Here is a 19,203-nt window from a genome sequence, read left to right as displayed (position 1 = left end):
CTTGTCTTGTTTGCTGATGACATCAAACTCTACTCATGTGTTTCAAAACTGCTTGACCAAATCTAATCCAGCAAGCTCTAAACAAACTCGTGTAGTGGGTCTCTGACAAACTTTCTAAAATCCCATCTAATTGCCAGTCTATTTCTTTTGTGACTTCCAAATCACATAATTCCTTTTGACCATTGCTACTATATTGGACCAGAGTGATCAAATTACTGAATTAAGGATTCATCTTTTCCAGCAACTGCAGATTTAACAACCATGTTATCAATATATCTCTTAAAATTATTGGATTCATCAAGAGAAACAGATTCTGCTTTAAAGATTACAGGTATGCTGTCTTTCTATACAAATCAACTACCAGTCACTGACTATGCATCTGTTGTGTGGAATCCCTATAGATTCACTCTTTTTACTGCCCAGCATAATTTCATAAGGTACCCCTTCTCCAAAAATCTGCTATCTATTCTACCACTCCAGTGACTGACAGTAACAGGAGTCCTAAAAATGCTTGATGTCAGAAGAATCCTTACAAGGCGCCTCCGTAGCCAGGTGGGAAAAAGCAACAGTGTGTAGCACACGCTTCTTGATTAGACCGGGGTTCGAGCCCGTCACCACCAAATACAGAGAATGCAGAAAGGTCAGGGAATGACCACCGCATATTCCCGGAGCAATATGGCCTTAGTTGCTAATGCTCCTAAAAACCAAAACAACCAACCAACCAATCCTTACAATCTCAAGTTTATAAAATTTCCTCTGAGAATTATTCTCCAAAACTATTGCACAATTTCCATCTCTCTCTCTTTGGCTAACCAGACATTAACATACTTTCTCTATCCATCACTGATATTAAGAAATGTAGTCCTATGAACAGACTCTCCTCAATCATAAATAATCTCAATTTAGATTTCTTTCACAGCTCACAGAATATCCTTAATACCATTAATCTCCTTGCACCTTCCCTTGGTGCAATAAGTAATAATCCACTTTTTTTTTATCCGGGTGAGTTTCTAATTTATTATTATTCATTACTGTTTTTGTTATAATTATTTTCATTCTATTACACATGTACTGTAATTGGGCGCTCCGTAGTGCATGTTCTGTTGTAATAAAAAAACTCAGTATTTCCTCACATATAACACATTCCATAATTCAACATAAAAGTTCATCCTTTATCTGCAACTTTGAATACTGATTTCTTTCTTTTTCTTGTGATTTCTTTTTTTTTTTTTTAAATCGAAATCATGTAATTAACAACCTCTAACTTGATTATTGTTTTGAAGAATACTTTGTGTGTGTGTGTGTGTGTGTATATATATATATAAAAAAGGCGAAAATCATGTACTAAAGTTTTATTGAAAATTTTCTGCATCGAAACTTTACATTTGCAATCCTTCATCACATGTATGTGTGTGTGTGTGTGTATATATATATATATATATACAAGAGCACAGAATTATTCATAAGGACAGGTAATGCACAACAGTTAATTTTTTTCATTTTCACTGCATATTATAGAGACAACCTGATAAATTTACATGCCATCAGATTCATTAAATTTGTACAATGAAGATGTATCATTAGAACTAATAGTCCTTAAGAGTATTTTGTCTTTTTTTAAGGTGCTTTAATATATAATATCAATTTAATGTACTGGCCTACCTAACTAAAAATCACAATAGAAATAATTTTTTTAACTATACAGCAAGCCATATTTTAAAATAAAAAGGATATTTCTCCAACCCTTTAATTTTTGTTTCTAATGGATATCAGATATGGAAGGCATGAGTATCTTGGAACATGACAACAGCAAATATGAATAAACTGCAATTCCTTCCCCCCCTTCTTTTAAATATGGCAATTGGGTGCATTATACCTGATATTTGGGCAAGTAGGAGGATAGGAAGAATACAAGCATTGCAGGAACCTTACAAATAGCAACTTGCTGTCTCTTCCTTACCTTCCAATTTGGTTCTTAAGACCCATTGTTATCTTTATACTTAGAAAAATATGTGGGTCTAAGGGACGGCATTTCACTTGTGAAAAATATTGTATGAAAAATACAAGGTGGTGGTAACAGAACCATTTACCTTAATAAACAAGGTGTTCCAATTACTTTCTGAAAGACTTTTTTTTATTATTTTTAGACCGCTGTTTTTAACCCCTTTCATAAACCATCCTTGCTTTATCAGTGTTTGTACTCAGCATACTGTTTTTTTCTTGTAACGAACTTAATTTTTTTTTTTTGGTTTAGCTCAGTTAATTTTTTCAAAAATATATTCAATCATTGCTATCTAATTGAGGTTTTGTCAGCCAAAATTTTTAACATTTTTATTGTGCATTCTTAAAATGCATATTAATTTTTCAGTTTGCTAAAAAATAACATGCATCACATAAATACTCAAGTTATTTCTTATAATTTTATATTTAATTTGATCTGAAGTGAGTCACAAATACAATTCTTCAGCAAACGTTCGTACCACGTAACAGATTTATTTTCTAAGAACACATCATATGAAATAAACACAGCAAGTAGTAGGGCTTTGAAAGGGATTTAACTTTTACAGGAATGTAACAGAATTTATGACTTACCTTAAATACTGACTCTATTCTACACTACTGTTTCATTAGAATCTAAAACTGTTGCATTTTCAGTGTCTTTTGTAATAATTATATTATTCCTACTAAAACTAACCGCTGGAATGTCAGAACCACATGGCTGTTTCTCTGAAGGAATTGCAACTTGAATTGTTTCTGTAACTGTATTTTCACTAGTTTTTTCTTCTGCATCTAACATTATATTGTCATTTGTTTCCATACAGTCATGTGCTGACACCTCAGATGTTGCTTCATCAGGTGTAAAGTATGCAGACAACTGACTAGAGTTATCTACAGAATCCATGGGTACTTGATCTAGTGATGAATGCACTAGTGTACATATCTTTGGCACAAAAACAGGTTCTACACTAATTTCTGGCTCAAATATAATGGAGTCTGTTCTAGCACAAACATTTCGACAACTTTCAAGATTAAGATTTTCTAAGATTTTATTTAGGTGTTGCTGTTGTAGTTTATAATTTTCTCGCAGTTTATAAAGTTGATGGGTACTAAACTTGCGTATTCTATTTCGCTGGAAGATATAGTTTTCACGGAGCCGTTCTATTTGAGAAGTACTATAATCACGTACTCTTTGTACCTGAAAGTAGTAATTGTCTCGAATTCTGTCTATCTGCTGAGTGCCATAATCACGAATATCTCGTAGGCGCTCAATTTGGGCTGAATAACTTTCACGAAGCCTTTCCATTTGTTGCATGCAGTTGTCTTTTATGCGTTGTACTTGAAAGTTATAATTTTCACGTAAGCGATCCAGTTGTGCCCGCTTATAGTGTTCCATACCTTCAAGTATTCGTTTAATTTGCTGAGTTTTTGGAGAATGGCTGCCTATGTGACATGGGCACCGAATTCCACATCGATTCATTACTAATTGAATAAATACTGCAATAAGAGTAAGTAACAAAAAACCAAAACTGGTTGCCATACCAACTAGTATACTTACAATTTTTACATGCATCAAAAATTCATAATCTAAAGTAAGTCTGATAGCTACTGACTGATTATTTAAAGGATTAGAGGCTATGCATACATAAAAGCCACTGTCTTCTCTTTCAACACTTCGAATCAAAAGATTTCCATTTTTGAGAAGAAGAAATCTTTCCATTTCTTCTTCTGGAAGAAGATACAAGTCTTTTGTATGCATTACAGGATGGTTAAGTGAAACAAGAGTTATGTTTTCTGGGGGATCTGAGGTATTAAAAGAAGATGGTGGAGGCCAGTGGAAGACAAATCTCTGAGGTGTTACCCAAGTTAGTGATGGGAAAGGGCTGCCCTCTACTTGGCATTGTAAAAGAGCTGTTGATCCCATTCGAAAATGGGCATGAGTGGAATACTGCCTAATGGAAGCATTGCTGCAGACCATATCATGATCAAGAGCATCAAGTAAAAGGTGGCCTTCTAATGCATGTGGCATATTACAAATAATGTCAGAGGGAGAAAAAATATGTGTATGAGTATGATCTCCCATCCATATCAATAGCCAGTATAAATAGCAGTCGCATTTCCAGGGATTACCATTTAAATGAACAACATGTAAACTTTCCAAAGGTGCAAAAAGACCCACAGGCAGGGTAGCAAAGTTATTTTTACTCAGATCTAATATTTTGAGCTTCTTGATAAAATTAAAAGCTGAAGAAGAAATAGATGATAGAGTTGGGGAATTGGAAATATATAATGATTCTAGATTTGAAAGACCTGTTAGGCTTGTAGAAGAAAGAATTTTTAACTGATACAAATCCATTAAAAATAATATTGTTAACCTATTAAGGAAAAGAAATATCCTGTCAAGGGAGAGTAAAGGATTATGACTGATATCCAAAACTTCAAGGCTTTGCAAAGGTCTAAGTGTTCCCTCTTGAATGATAGTTATGTTATTAGTACTGATATTAAGATGTTTAACACTCTGTAAATCTTTAAAACTTAGAAGTCCAATTGAAGAGATCCTATTTTCACTAAGGTCAAGATAAGTAAGACTATGTAAAGACCAGAATACAACATTACTAAGAATTTGCACTTTGTTTGTTCTTAAAATGAGAGTGGTCAGGTTTTTTAGACTCTGAAACCATTCATGTTTCAAATTCATTAAATTATTTTCTGAAAGATCTAAAACCACTAGCAGTGGCATATGCTTGAAACCTATTCCATCTATGCTGTTTATTTCATTAGAACTTAAATTTAAATAATGTAGAGATTTTAGACCATAAAAAGTATGGGCAGAAATCATTGTTAGTTCGTTTCTGGACATATTAAGAATAGCTAAATGTGAAAGGTTTGCAAAGACCCAATCCATTGTAGTTGAATTTAGTCTGTTGCCACTGATATCAAGCTTTTGTAAATTAACCAGATTTGATAAACAACTCTGATTTAAGTATGAAATATTATTATCACACAAAACCAATGTATTTAGCTTGTGAAGTTCTTGTTTGAATTCAAGTGATGTTAATGAATTGTTGGATAGAGAAAGATATACAGCTGAAGATGGTATTCCTAGAGGTACTGATGATAATTCTTTATCCCTACAGTCAACTTCATACCACATTTTTCTTATGTAGCATTGACACTTGAGAGGACAGTTTTGCTCAGTTTGACTTGCAGCTTCCTCTTGGCCAGCAGAACGATAAAGTTTTGCATTTTCCATGTTCTGGGCAACACTAACACTGAGAACACATGCACCAAAGACAACACATGCTCCAAGACACAAACACACATAACCGTAGTCTGAAGAAACAGGAGGAACCATCATTAAAGTTCCATTCACATCAAAGCTGTTCAGATTCCTGAAATATAAACAATAATTTATATGAATTAAGAAAAAAATTAATTTTAATATGAATTAGTTATATGAAGGAAAAAATTTTAGACAAGCCCAAAAATTGTATTACATTTAGAGAATATGTAAAATGACCTAGGGAGACTGAGATGGAGTAAACTTAGTGATATTATATTAAGCTATGAAATTAAGTTTTCATTCATGTATATTAGGCATTTTCTAAGGTTCATACTGGGTTTATAGATCAGAATCATTGTTGATAGGACACTGGACCAGGATTACCCACTGCTAAATCCATTTTATTAATATATCTTATATAAATTATAAGCAATTAAAATAGTTCAATAATTTTTTTAAATTAATAATAACAGTTTCATATCAAAGTGATAAATTATTTTATGGTATCAGTGATTGACTGAATAAAAGTGAATTTTTTTTTTCCCATGACATTACAATTTATAAGGCCTTTGGTTAAGTGAAATCAAATGCAATCTTAATACTTCAAAAGGGGTTTGGGGGAGAGAACTTCCTTCAAAAACATCAGCTGATTGCAGTTGATGTAGTAACACTTTATTGAGGTAAAGATAGGTGACTTAAATGTGCATACACTTCAATTCATAGGACCAAATGATATGCAAAGTGGCCTATAAGTCCACTTTCATAGGAAAAGCCTGTTATTTGGCAAAATACCAAAAAAAAAAAGTGAAAGAGAGCAAAAGTGCTTGTAAATTATGGGGGCTTTGTAAATTTTGTAACTTTTTACTTGATAGCAGCCATTATAGCATTAGTAGAGGCATATGATGCAAGCTTATGCAGCATCAGCCAAAAAAAAAAAAAAAAAAAACACCCACCGTTTGTTCGAAATACCTGTCCAGCTGAGCTTTAAATTTATTTAGGCTATCAACTTCCACAACAAGGGATGGAAGTCTGTTCCACCAACCAACTACCTGCTGGCTAAAGGCAAATTTCCGCACATCTATCCTACATCTGTCTTTCCTCAATTTGAATTTATGCCTCTCAGGTGATTATTCTGAGCAAGAGAGAGTATCCCATCAGCATGCCTAGTCTCCAGACACTGTAATTTGCAAAACTTAGGCCTTTCTTCATAAGAGCAACCCTTCGTTCCGTTCACTAACCTTGTTGCCCTTCTCTGTACTCGTTCCAGCAGCTCTACATCCTTCTTGAAATTAGGCCTCCAGACCTGTATACAGTACTCAAGGTGTGGCCTGACCATTGCCTTATACAAGGGAATAATCACCTCCCTATCCCTGCTAGAAAAATGCCTGTATATCATTGATAAGACACCATGAGCTACTCTTGCAGCCCGTCTGCACTGCTCAGAGAACTTCATATCTGCCTGCACAATTACCCCCAGGTCCTTTTCATTCTCTACCACCGTCAGTGTAGTACCACAGAGTTGATACGTTGCTCTGGGGTTGCTGTTTCCCATATGTAGTACTTTACATTTCTCCATGTTAAACTTCATTTGCCACCTCTCAGCCCATCTGCTCAACCTTTCCAGATCCTGTTGCAGCAGCATAGCGTCAGTAGCGTCCTTAACAACCCTGCCAACCTTTGTATCGTCTGCAAACTTGGACATTAAGCTTGATATACCATCATCAATATTATTTATAAATACAGAAAACAACACTGAACCCTGAGAGAGTCCACTAATAACATTAGTCCACGATGAGCAGTGTCCATTAATTACCACTCTCTGTCTTCTGCCACTCACCCATCCCTTTATCCATAGCAACAATTTACCACCAATGCCACACTGCTCCAATTTGTGCAGCAGTCTTCCATGTGCAACGGTATCAAAAGCCTTTCTAAAATCCAAATATATAATATCAAAGTTATTCCCTGCATCCAATTCTTTTGTGACTACATCATAGTATCCAGTCAAATTGGTCAGGCAAGACCTTCCCTTAACAAAACCATGCTGTGTCTGACCTATAACTAAATTCTTGTCAAGATGATCCTGCAGTGCTTCCATTAATTTTCCTGGAACAGAAGTTAAACTCGCACGTCTATAATTACTTGTGTCAGCCTTTGTTCCTCCTTTGTGAATTGGGGTCACATTTGCACATCTCCAGTCTGTGGGTACCTCCCCTGAGTCCAAGGAAGCTCTCATAATTATGGCTAACAGATTGCTTACTTCCTTTGCTGCCTCCTTTAATATAACTATATAGATCCCATCCACTCCAGGTGCCTTTCTTGTATTTATCTTCAATTTCTCCTCCACTTTACTCTCAATTATTACAAGATCATCTAGCTCGCTGCCAGTGTTTACTTCATCTATGGCATTCCCCTTCCTGAATAACTCCTCATGTGTGAATGCAGATGCAGAATATTGATTTAGTTTGTTAGCTACCTGAGCAGGATCATCAATAGTTGAACCATTGATATCAAATGGACCAATCTGATTCATACCCTTCCTTGTAGAGTTTACATAAGTTTTTTTTTTTTTTCGTGAAAATCCCAAACACGAAAGGTATGAAAACCTATAGCATGGGTTGAAGGAGAAGTGGGGGACTTTGCTCTAGGAACTAAACATGGGTTCACCGCCTCAAGCCTCCAATAAGCAAAGTGGTGGTATTTCACCGGTTGATGAAAGTCATCTACCACCTGACAAGAACTCCTTGCTGTTTTTCTTTGCATCCCTTGCCAAAGATTTCTCGTAATCTGCCTTTGCCTGCCTAACCTCCTTTTTAACTTGGTTACAGACCAGCTTTTATCTATCATAGTCTTCTGCATGGGATACATATAAATTAACATGTTAATTTATATGTATCCCATGCATTTTCCTTCTCTGTCACTTGTCTAATTAGTTCATCTGACATCCATTTAGGTCTAAATCTTGAACAATATTTCTTAGTTGGTATGAAAGCTTCCAAGATTAATTCTTTGAATGCTTCCCATTGTGAATTTGCTGTTGGTAACATCATCAGTTGGTCCCACTGTATAGAATTTAAATGCTGTCTCAGACCATCGTAGTCGCCTTTACGAAAGAAATAACCCTTCCCTTTACCCCTGATGGTAGTTACCTCCTTGATTAAATCCCACTTCAGCACACTGTGATCACTGCCACCTAGTGGTTCCTGTATCTGCAGATTCTTAATGCATGAAGAATCACTACTGATAATCAAATCAAGAGTATTGCTCCCTCTAGTTGCCTCCCGAACATGCTGATTTAGAAAACAATCATCCAATAAATCCACAAAAGCCTTGCTAGGGTGTGAGTGACCAACCCACAAATTCCAGTCAATATCTGGGAAATTAAAATCCCCCATTATAAGACTCTCTGATTTACTGGCCCACTCTATTTCCCTGTACAGTTTCTTATTATACTCATCAGAGTCATTAGGCCTATAGCACACTCCTACTCTCAATTTTGATCTCCCAGTGCTTATGTCATACCAAACTGACTCGACACTGTCCAGCGATGTCAACTGGCTTCACTTCCTTGGATTTTATGTGTTTCTTAACTAATAGCATAACCCCTCCTCCCTTACTATCCTGTCTGTAGACGTTGCACTCCCCAAATTCCAATTCTGCATTACTTATATCTGTGTGACACCATGTCTCTGATATCCCAACAATATCTACCTTTGATGCTTTGAGCAATACCTCAAATTCATCAAATTTATTTACCAAACTCCTAGCATTGGTGTACACACAAGTATACATGCACCTGTTCTTTTTCTTAGCTACCCTAACACAACCCATGTGTTTACTTGTACCCCAATGACTCCCAGCAGTCTCTGAAATATCCTGCATCTTATTTTCCAGGCTGCTGCTCATTCCAATAGAAGCAGTGCAAGAATCACTTTCTCCTCTGCCAGTGGCTACTGTTAATCTATTAGTCCTTGTTTCCCCCCCAATCTAGCAGTTTTCCGACCCACTTAACACTGCCTCGATATCATCAGCAAACATTCTTGCACCCTTTCTATTTAAGTGTATCCCATCCCTGTAGAAGCAGTCTCTCCTGTTAACAAGTACAGACCAGGCTGAAAAAAATTCTACCCCTTGAGCCTTGCACAATCTTTCCAGGGCCGAATTTATTGACAGGGCTCTCATCATATACTCCCTCCTATCATGTCTGGGCAGAATTGCAGACACTTTCAAATTCAACCCTAATTCACGGCTTTTTTTCAACAGTGACCTGTACTTGTTAAGTAATTCCGCCAGTCTCCTACTCTTAATATCATCAGTGCCAACGTGTACAACTATATCACCTTTTGTGCCCTTAAAATTATAGTGGCACTACCTCACAGCATATCAATAATAAAAGATATGTTTCTAATGTGTAGCCAACAGTGACAAAGTATGAAAAGTAAAAAAAAAAAAAAAATAAAAAAAAAACCATACATTTGTATAGGACAAGGCTTGTACAATTCTGTACAAATTTAAACATTTCTGTACAAGTTCATTGAAACACAGTGGCTTCCGTACACTGGAAAGATCACGCTTTTCTAATACGTGAAGAGTGTAGTGCTGTGATGACTCATCCTAGATAAATTCCAATACTTCGGATTGAAAACCCATAATCTGCAACAACTTTTCATTCTTTTACTTTTCAGTATATTTTCAAATAAACAATTTCTGGGAAGTGAATTTATGGACATCCCGTGTAATGATATGCTGATGGCATCCTTACTCTTTCTTGGACAAGACACACACACACAAGGGGACATGTATTTAAATTGAAAAGGAATTGCTGCACAATAGATGTGCAAAAATTTTATTTCAGCCAATTAAGTGATTGTTGGAATAAAATTTCGTATGGTGTTGTAAAAGTAAATAATTTGAGTAAATTTAAGGCAGGATTACACAATTTATTAGAGGGGTAGATGGTTTTTTTTTTTTTTTTTTTGCTAATGCTGCATATGCTTGCTATTTTACATTATTTACTAAGGATCATAAAATAAAATATGCACAGTCATACAAAAAAAAATGTAAAATTTATTATAAAGCATATGTTTGAAAACTGTTACAAGCACAAGATGATTAATGAAAATCTTTCTCATAGTTTTCCTATGGAGGATCAAGCATACACACAAAACACTTAAAGTGGACTTTATATTTTAATGAAATATGTTTTCATATAATTGATATATGGCTAATGATAATTAATTCTTGTTATGACTATATGAGGTTTTTTAAAGTTATTATGAAATAAACAATATTTTCCAGAAGTTTGTATATCCAAACACTCTCAGCTTATCTTAATGAAATTGAAAGGTAAGCCTTACAATCATTACCTTCAAATTAATAAAATATGTACAAAAAAAATATAAAATGTTTCTTGCTATGAATGTAGGTGCGGAAGTTAGAGTTGTAGAGCAGCCATCATCTTTTAAGGGCACAAAGGGTGGGTGATACTATTGTACATGTTGGTAATAATGATATTAAGAATAGGAGATCTGAAGGTTTACTTATATTTTACACACGGACACTTTTTTTTAATTTGAAGACATTCTCTTCAGGTGAATTTGGTTTTTAAGAGCATTCTGTTTAAAATGTTAAATTATTTTTAACAATCAAAATTTTAAAAAGATCTTGGAAACAACTGGGAAATGTCAGTTTTATTCTACTTAATTTTATCAGCAAAATATCTCCTATTGAAGGTAGGAGAATATGAAGGTTGTCTGATGGGTGAAATGAATATTATAGACAGGCAACTTTGATTTCTGTGTTAAGGAAAATTATAGAGACCATACAGTATCATCTGGACAAGAGTGGAATTATAAGGAAATCATCAGAGCATGACTTCACTTAGGGGAAGAACATGTCTGATTAGCTACTGTGAGATCATGTTGATGTTAAAATTATTCTTTAGATGTAAAGAACCAACAGGCAGCATGCTTAATGGGAAAAGTAGATGTAAAGAATAATTTTAGCATTAGTGTTAGTAAGAGGCAATGATGCAAGAAAGCAAGCTTATACAGTATCAGCAAAAAAAAAAAAAAAACCCTTCCCATTTTGCTGATCCATTCATTCCAAATGTTTGTGTAGTTTTACTTTCAATTTATTTAAGCTATCAACTTCCACAACAACAGATGGAAGTTTGTTCCAGGAATCAACTGCCCACTGGCTAAAGGCAGACTTCTGCACATCTGTTCTATAACTGGCTTTCCTCAGTTTGAATCTATACCCCCTCAAGTTTGTAATCTGAGCAAGAGGAAGAATCCCATCGGCATTAAGCCTGCTCAATCCATTCAAGACATACACCTCAATCAGATCACCTCACAGGTGCCTAGTTTCCAGAAGCTGCAATTTGCAGAACTTAAGCCTTTCTTCATAAGAGCACCCCTTTGCGCCCTTCACCAGTTTCATTACCCTTCATTGTACTCATTCTATCAACTCTACATCCTTCCTAAAATGGGGCCTCCAGACCTGTACGCAGTACTCAGGGTGTGGCATGACCATTGCCTTATACAAGGGAATAAACATCTCTTTATCCCTGCTCGCAAAATTCCTATATATCACCGACAAGACCCATGACCTACACTGGCAGCCTATTTGCACTGATCAGAAAACTTCATATCTGACTGCACAATTACCCCAAGGTCTCTTTCATTCTCCACTACCTTAGTGTAACACCACATGATACATTTCTGTGGGGGTTACTGCTACCCATATGCAGTACTTCGCATTTGTCAAGGTTAAACTTCAGTTTCCACTTCTCAGCCCATCTATCCAATTTTTCCAGATCCTGTTGTAGCAGCATACTGTCATTACTGTTATTAACAACCCTGCCAACCTTTGCATTATCTGCAAACTTTGACATTAAGTTTGATATACCTTCATTAATATCATTGATTAATATACAAAACAACAGTGTGCCAAACACCAAACTCTGAGCGCCACTAATAACTTTAGTCCAAGTAGAGCAGACCCACTGACCACTACTCTGTCTTTTCCCACTCAACCATCCTTTTATCCATTGTAGCAACATGCCCTTAATACCATACTGATCCAATTTGTACAGTAGTCTTCTATGTGCAACAGTATCAAAAGCTTTCCTGAAATCCAAGTATAAAAATTATTTTTTCCAGCCAGTTCCTTTGTGACCACATCATAGTATCCAATCAAATTGTTCAGACAAGACAAATCCATGCTGTGTCTGAATTATTGCTGCAGTCTTGTCTAAATGATCCTGCAATGCTTCTTTAACCGACTCCATTATTTTCCCGTAACAGAAGTCAAACTAACAGGTCTGTAATTACTTGTCTCCCTTTGCGAATTGGAGATAATTTGCACATCTCCAGTACACGGTGACTTCCCCCTGGGTCCAAGGATGCTCTCATAATTATGCCTAAGGGTTTCTTACTCCCTTTTCTGCCTCCTTTAATAACTGGATAGATCCCATCCACCCCAGGTGCCTTTCTTATGTTTAACTTCAACAATTTCTCCTCCAATTTGCTCTCAGTTATTACAAAATCATTTAACTCCATATTAGAGTTTGATAAACATCTGGCCCTCTCCTTGAATAACTCCTCATGTGTGAATGTAGATGCAAAATATTCATTTAGTTCGGCAGCTATCTGAGAATGATCATCTTTGCTTCACTTGCCTAACCTCCTTTGTGACTTAATTACAGACTGCTTGTATCTACCATAGGCTTCTGTGTTGCCTGACAATTTATGTGCATCCCATGCATATTTCTTCTCTGCCATGAGTCATTAGTTCATCTGACATCCATTTGGGCCTGAACCTAGAGCAGTATTTCTTATTGGAACAGATAGCCTAGTAGCATTCCAAGATTACTTCTTTGAATGCTTCCCATTTAGAATTTGCTGTTGGTAACATCCTGAGTTGGTCCCACCGTATAGAACCTAAAAAATCTCTGAGAACACTGTAGTCGCTTTTATGAAAGCAAAAACTCTTCCCTTTACTTCTGATGGTAGTTACATCTTTGAGTAAATTCCACATTAGTACCCTGTGATCACTGCTACCTAGTGGTTCCTTTATCTGTAAATTCTTAATGTATGAATAATCACTGCTGATAATCAGATCAAGGATGTTACTCCCTCTTGTTGCCTTTCTAACATGCTGCTGTAGAAAACAATCATCCAATAAATCCACAAAAGCCTTGCTAGTGTGCGAATGACCAATCCACAAGTTCCAGTCTATATCTGGGAAGTTAAAATCTGCCATTATAAGTCACCTCTGATTTACTGGTCCACTATTTCTCTGTATAATTGTTCACTGTACTCATCGGAGTCATTAGGCTTATAACAAACTCCTACCCTCATTTTTGCTTTCCCAGTGCGTATGTCACACCAAACTGACTCAACATTGCACTGTCCATCATGTCAACTGGATGCACTTCCTCAGATTTTGTGTTTCTTAACTAACAGCATAACCCCTCCTTCCTTCCTATCCTGTTTATCCTTTCTATACACATTGTACTCCCCAAATTCCAATTCTTCATCCCTTATATCTGAGTGGCATCATATCTCTGATATCCCAACAATATCCCCCTGAATTCTTAACCAGCACTTTAAATTCATCAAATTTGTTTACTATACTCCTACCATTGGTGTACATCTTACTCTTAGTTACTCTAACACAGCCCATGTATTTATTTGTTTCATGACTCCCAGCAGTTCCTGAAATCCCCAGCAACTGGCTTTCTGGACTACTGCTCATTCCAATAGAAGCAGTGCAAGAATTTCCACCTCTGCCTGCGGCTACTGTTAACGTATTAGTCTGTGAATTCTCCCAAGCTAGCAGTTTTCTGACCCCCCAACATTGCCTCGATAGCATCAGCAAATATTCTTGCATCCTTTCTATTTAAGTGTATCCCATCCCTGTAGAAGCAATCTCTCCTGTTAACAAGCACAGACCATGCTGAGAAAAATTCTACCCCATGAGTCCTGCACAATCTCTCTAGGGCCGAATTGATTGACAAGGCTCTCGTCATATACTCACTCCTATTGTGTCTGGGCAGGATTGCAGAGACTCAAATTTAACCCTAACTCATGACTTTTTTTTGCATTCACCTGTACTTGCTTAGTAAATCCGCAGATCTCCTACACTTAATGTCATTGGTGTAGGAGATATCATCTTTTGTGCCCTTAAAAGATGATATCTGCTATACAGTGTCATCAACTTTTGCCCCTGGCAGACATACCCTGGTCCTATTCTGCCTATCATTTTGACATTTATCTTGATTTCAGCAAAGCTTTTTATATGGCACCACATGCAATGTGACATTAGCAGCAAGTTGCCACTGTGAATAAAGAGATGGTTAAATCAGCAGTGTTTTCTTCATGAAATTCCACTTAATGAGTGAGATTCCACAGGGTTTGGTGCTAGATCCCTTTACTGTTTTTTGGTAATTATTAATGTAAGTATTTCAAGTTTAATATCAAAGTTTTTTTAATGTTAGGATTTTACTTCAACAAGATCTAGGTAAAAGATATTTGAACGGGATGAAAAGTGACAGTCAGACAGTGGTAAATAATATTGATGTACACTAGAGCAGTGACAAACTCAAGGCAGGTGATAATGAAAATGACTTGTATAGTCTGACATGAAGTTCTCTTAAGCAGTACAGAAGAATATTAGAACAATACATGGGGTTTTATCAATAATAAGCCACATTTTGGAAATCTGATTTTAGGCAGAATATGAACAAGTGGAAGTGGGGTACAGAGAAGAACAACAAGATGAACAGAAGTTTAGTTATGGATAGAAATAGTATTCTTGCCAAGGGAGACCAGAGAGTTCTGTAAGTTAGTGTTTGGAAGTGCCATGAATATATGTAACCTTATTTAAGGGTTTAGTAATTTAAACTATTAGTAAAAATAAAAGTCAGTTGTATGTTTTTTTTTTTTTTTTTTATGATCAAGACACAATCAGCAAAATGGGAAAGGATAACTGCAGACTGGGCATGTATGCAAAAAAAAAAAAAAGAAGTAGAGATTTGCACTAATGATTAGGAATTCAATGTATACGTGATGAAACCATAAATTGCAAGTTTAATTTTAATACGAGAGTTCATGTTTAAACAGTTTAAAAAATAAGAGCAAATGCGTAGGGCAGCACCAGAGTCCAGGGAACTTGGTTAGCTGTTAAACATATAATGTTGATAAAACATTTTTATGCATGCATTTTTTTTTTTGTTTTGTTTTGATATTGAGAATGTTATTTTATTGCTATATTAACATGAATTCAGTCACCCATTACCTGTCTAAAGAAACCTGTCACTGTTATTATGGGATGACCAGCTTATTTGGAAGGAAAGTATATTTTTCAAAGTTCATAATAAATTAGAAATATAATTAAAATACCTCAAATGTTATATTTCAATAAAAAATATATAAAAATTCAAACATTTATTTTGAGTGTTTTCTGAAAAGCTGGCTTTAGAGTAGAACCAAAGTTAGAGTTAATGGCCCTGGACACTGAATGTATGCATCCTAGTATATCCCACATTTTATCCACCTTCATGGAGCCAGTACTGCTTTAGAATAATAATAAAGTTTTTGCATTTTTTAATATAATTTTATTGCCTAACAGAATCAGTTAATATCATATTGATAATGGTTTTAACTTTGAAACATAAAAATGGGGGAGGAGGGGTCAGTTCAATATTGATACCTGAACTGCCTTTTTTTTTTTTTATCCAGTAATTTGTTGTCAGAGTGAAAATTCTGTTATGAATCATAAGATTAGTGTCAAGTAATGTTAAGAGAGTTTTTCAATAGTATTCTCTACAACAATGGTTCTCACTGGTGTGCTGCAAGATTAGGAAAAACTCCATTGAATTCAATGGCAATCACTGTTTAGGTGTGCTATGAATATGCACCCTTTAACTTAAATTCAGTGACAAAAGATTGAGAATCACTGCTCCAAAATAATTACTATAGTGGATTGGTTAAATGAGTTCACTATTTTCCACCTTTTGGAAAAGAGTATACAATCATCTACTCATTTTTAAAACTGGCATCTAAACAACTTTCGATTGCAATAAGTTCATTAAACTGATATATAGACTGTATTCACCCTATTGTAATTGATGATAGTATATGAACCAGGGTCCTGAGCTGGATATCATCATTCTTCTCTTTCTTGATGATTCCTTTCTACTTTTGACTCTCTCTCAGGGTAACTTGGGATTTTTTTTTTTGCTGGTGCAGCATAAGCTTCAGGCTTCCTTGCACCATATGGCTAATAATAATAATAAATTAACCGATATATGTTTTTTTTTATAATATACAATATATATATCCGAAGAGAATATGAACACAATTAAAACAAAAAAAAAAAAAAAACTGCAGCATTCAAAAATTCGAGATTAACAACCTAAAAAGAGTCAAAGCGTTTCATTTTAAGTGTTTTGCAGCATTGCATTAAACTCAGAGAAATTATGACAATTATATATTTCGTCGTCTAAAGCCATGCCAATTTATATAATTATATACAAAAGTAATTATTATCAATCCAGTATTCAAAGTAGCAGTGAATAAATGTATTCGGAACGAAAATGAATCCTGCAGTATTGAATAATTAAAAGAAAGGGGAATTTTTTTCTCGAGGTTTCTAGAAAACTTTGCTACCTGCATTTTGATTCTTTCATATTAAGAGAGAAATGCCAAGAAATGTTTTAATTTATGATCTTCAAATATTTGGTTGTATTCTCTTTACGGAATTTTTATGACAAAGATAGTAGCAAAATATATATATTGCTACTAAGATCTCTAGGTTCCCCCCTCGCATGTTGTCATTCCTTTGGCTATGTAAAGGTACAAAAGTTTTCCTTATTACACCTGATTTATTTACACGGCGAATTAGTACATCTAAATCACTAAAATGTACTAACTGTATTTTAAATTATTTTGCAATCACCGTAAAAGTATTGCTGACTATATATTGCACACAATTGTATATTTTAAATGTATAAAGATATTTTGTAATGCATTGGTTGAGCATTTGTCCGAAGACTTATCATGGGGATATAAGTTGTGTGTGAAAATACTTTTTTACAAATAGGGTTACGGTTATCGGATGGAATAAAAACAGTACAAAGTATGCCATCGACTTGAACTGACTTGCGTAGTTCAAGAGCAGAATGAACGTATCTCCGGTAGTAGATTTACACTTACCTAACAATAGTAAGCAGCTAGGTCATGGTGGCCAATTTAGTTCCCTGCTGTGTGCTCTCTTACATTTGAGCGCGAGCCATTGTAAACCATGTTGCATGACCGCTTATTCTGTGTACTGAAACAAAATATATTTATCGCTGAATAAAAATAATTTACATCCAATAATATTTTAACCAAAGTTAATGCAAATTCCCATGCTGTGTTTACGGCTAAGTTCATATCAAATTCAATCGCTAACATATAATTTTAAGCAAAGGGCCATTCTTTAGCCCTGCGGTTTACTTAGCCTCTACTCTCACACACAGTGCACTTCTATATTATTTTCCAAGTGTACGTGTACCCACGGTAGTGGTGTCCTGCTCACGCTCAGTTTCTAATCGGTTTTGTATTGTATTGCATTGCATAAACGGTTGGCATGAATAATTAGAAAAATATAGGCGAAATAATTAAAATCATATTTAGAATAATAGTAGTTTTGACAAAATATATAAAAAGAATGCTACAGTGGATTAACCAAGCGAAATAAGAATATTGCATTGTAAAAAAAGTTTCTGAAATCAAATGAATTTTGTTCTTCTGCTCAAATTACACCGGAAAATTAATTGCTGTATCATTTATATTTTCTTTATAATAAATGGGTGATTTTTAAGTGTGGATTTAGGTTCACTTCTCCATAGTATTACTTTTGGTTTGTGTTAAAAAAAAAAAAACTTCTACTCCACCAAAGGTCCAGAGAGTTCCCCAACTAGTGAGGCCGTGGATTTTTTATGGCAACATATGGACACGAACTCGCAATGTGCGTCACGGTGTCTACATGTAGTGCACCAGGATCACAGCCAGCCAGGTGTATTCGGACCTGACCAGAATGTTCCAGTACTTTTTTCTAAATGTCATAATAGAAAATCATTAAATTTATACAACTAATATTATGAAACAATGTCATAATCAATGGGAGGGAGAAATATCTATTTTACCCATTGCTACTAAAAATGTATATTAATAGTAATCTTTAAAATTAATAGATTTATTTAAAAATAAATATAAATTTCGCAATGAAAAAACGTTTCTTACTAAAGTAAAATGTGTTAGATAAAGAGATCCAACGAATGAGATATACTGTGATGTGTGCGAACTCTGCATTTTGATTTGCCATGAGCTGAATGCTAGAACTGGTTGTTCTATGAACCGTGAGTCTGAAGTCTGATTCAGTTACTGTACAGTCGATGTGACGTTATCATATAGTCTTCTGGAGAATGAGCATTCTGGTACTGTTTTTTTTTTTTTTTTTACGACGAGCGTTCCAGTACTATTTTTTTAGCAATACACCTCTGCAGAAATGTCAAAAAGTTACAAAGTAAAAAATGATTTAACCCGATTAGCGTCCAGTTTGGTGTGAACAGAAATTTCTGGTTTGTAGCAAAAAAAAAAAAAATGGTGTGACCATAGTCATTGCTTTAGGGCAGTGTTTTTCAAAGTGGGCGATATCACCTCCTGGGAGGTGATTGAATTATCCATGGGGGTGTTAGTCATGAAAAGGAGCGGATGGAGCACCATCAATGATTGGCCATTACAACGGTTTTATGACTTATTTAAAAAATGCTGTGCCAAATATTATTACTGTTCATTGTGTCGTTCACTGTCAGCATTTAGTTGTGAAAAAACTTGGTGATTAACTGGACAATTCTCTACAAACTGTTATTA

The 19,203-nt window shown here is 35.2% G+C and overlaps 2 protein-coding genes across 3 annotated transcripts in view; one reads left to right on the top strand and one right to left on the bottom strand.

Annotated features, from left to right (window-relative positions):
- The window catches only part of LOC150085518 (uncharacterized), a 384,896-nt gene that overhangs the window by 241,623 nt on the left and 124,070 nt on the right, over positions 1-19,203 (top strand). The gene's annotated exons all lie outside the window — the stretch shown is intronic.
- LOC150085519 (uncharacterized) lies at positions 1,448-17,790 on the bottom strand. Its single transcript, XM_090374087.1, has 2 exons — positions 17,503-17,790; positions 1,448-5,390 (listed from the first exon to the last, which is right to left on the bottom strand). The coding sequence occupies exon 2, from the start codon at positions 5,354-5,356 to the stop codon at positions 2,612-2,614; it is 2,745 nt and encodes a 914-aa protein (XP_090230213.1). The 5' UTR covers positions 5,357-5,390; positions 17,503-17,790; the 3' UTR covers positions 1,448-2,611.

The sequence above is a fragment of the Mastigoproctus giganteus genome, chromosome 5 (assembly GCF_048544385.1).
Source record: "Mastigoproctus giganteus isolate SK-2022 chromosome 5, ASM4854438v1, whole genome shotgun sequence".
NCBI lineage: Eukaryota > Metazoa > Arthropoda > Arachnida > Uropygi > Thelyphonidae > Mastigoproctus > Mastigoproctus giganteus.
Note: the sequence above shows the minus strand (reverse complement) of the source record. Positions and strands in the feature narration are given on the sequence as shown.

Bases quoted from the DNA above. Each gene is read 5' to 3' on its own strand.
- LOC150085519 (XM_090374087.1), bottom strand. From the start codon at position 5,356: ATGATGGTTCCTCCTGTTTCTTCAGACTACGGTTATGTGTGTTTGTGT.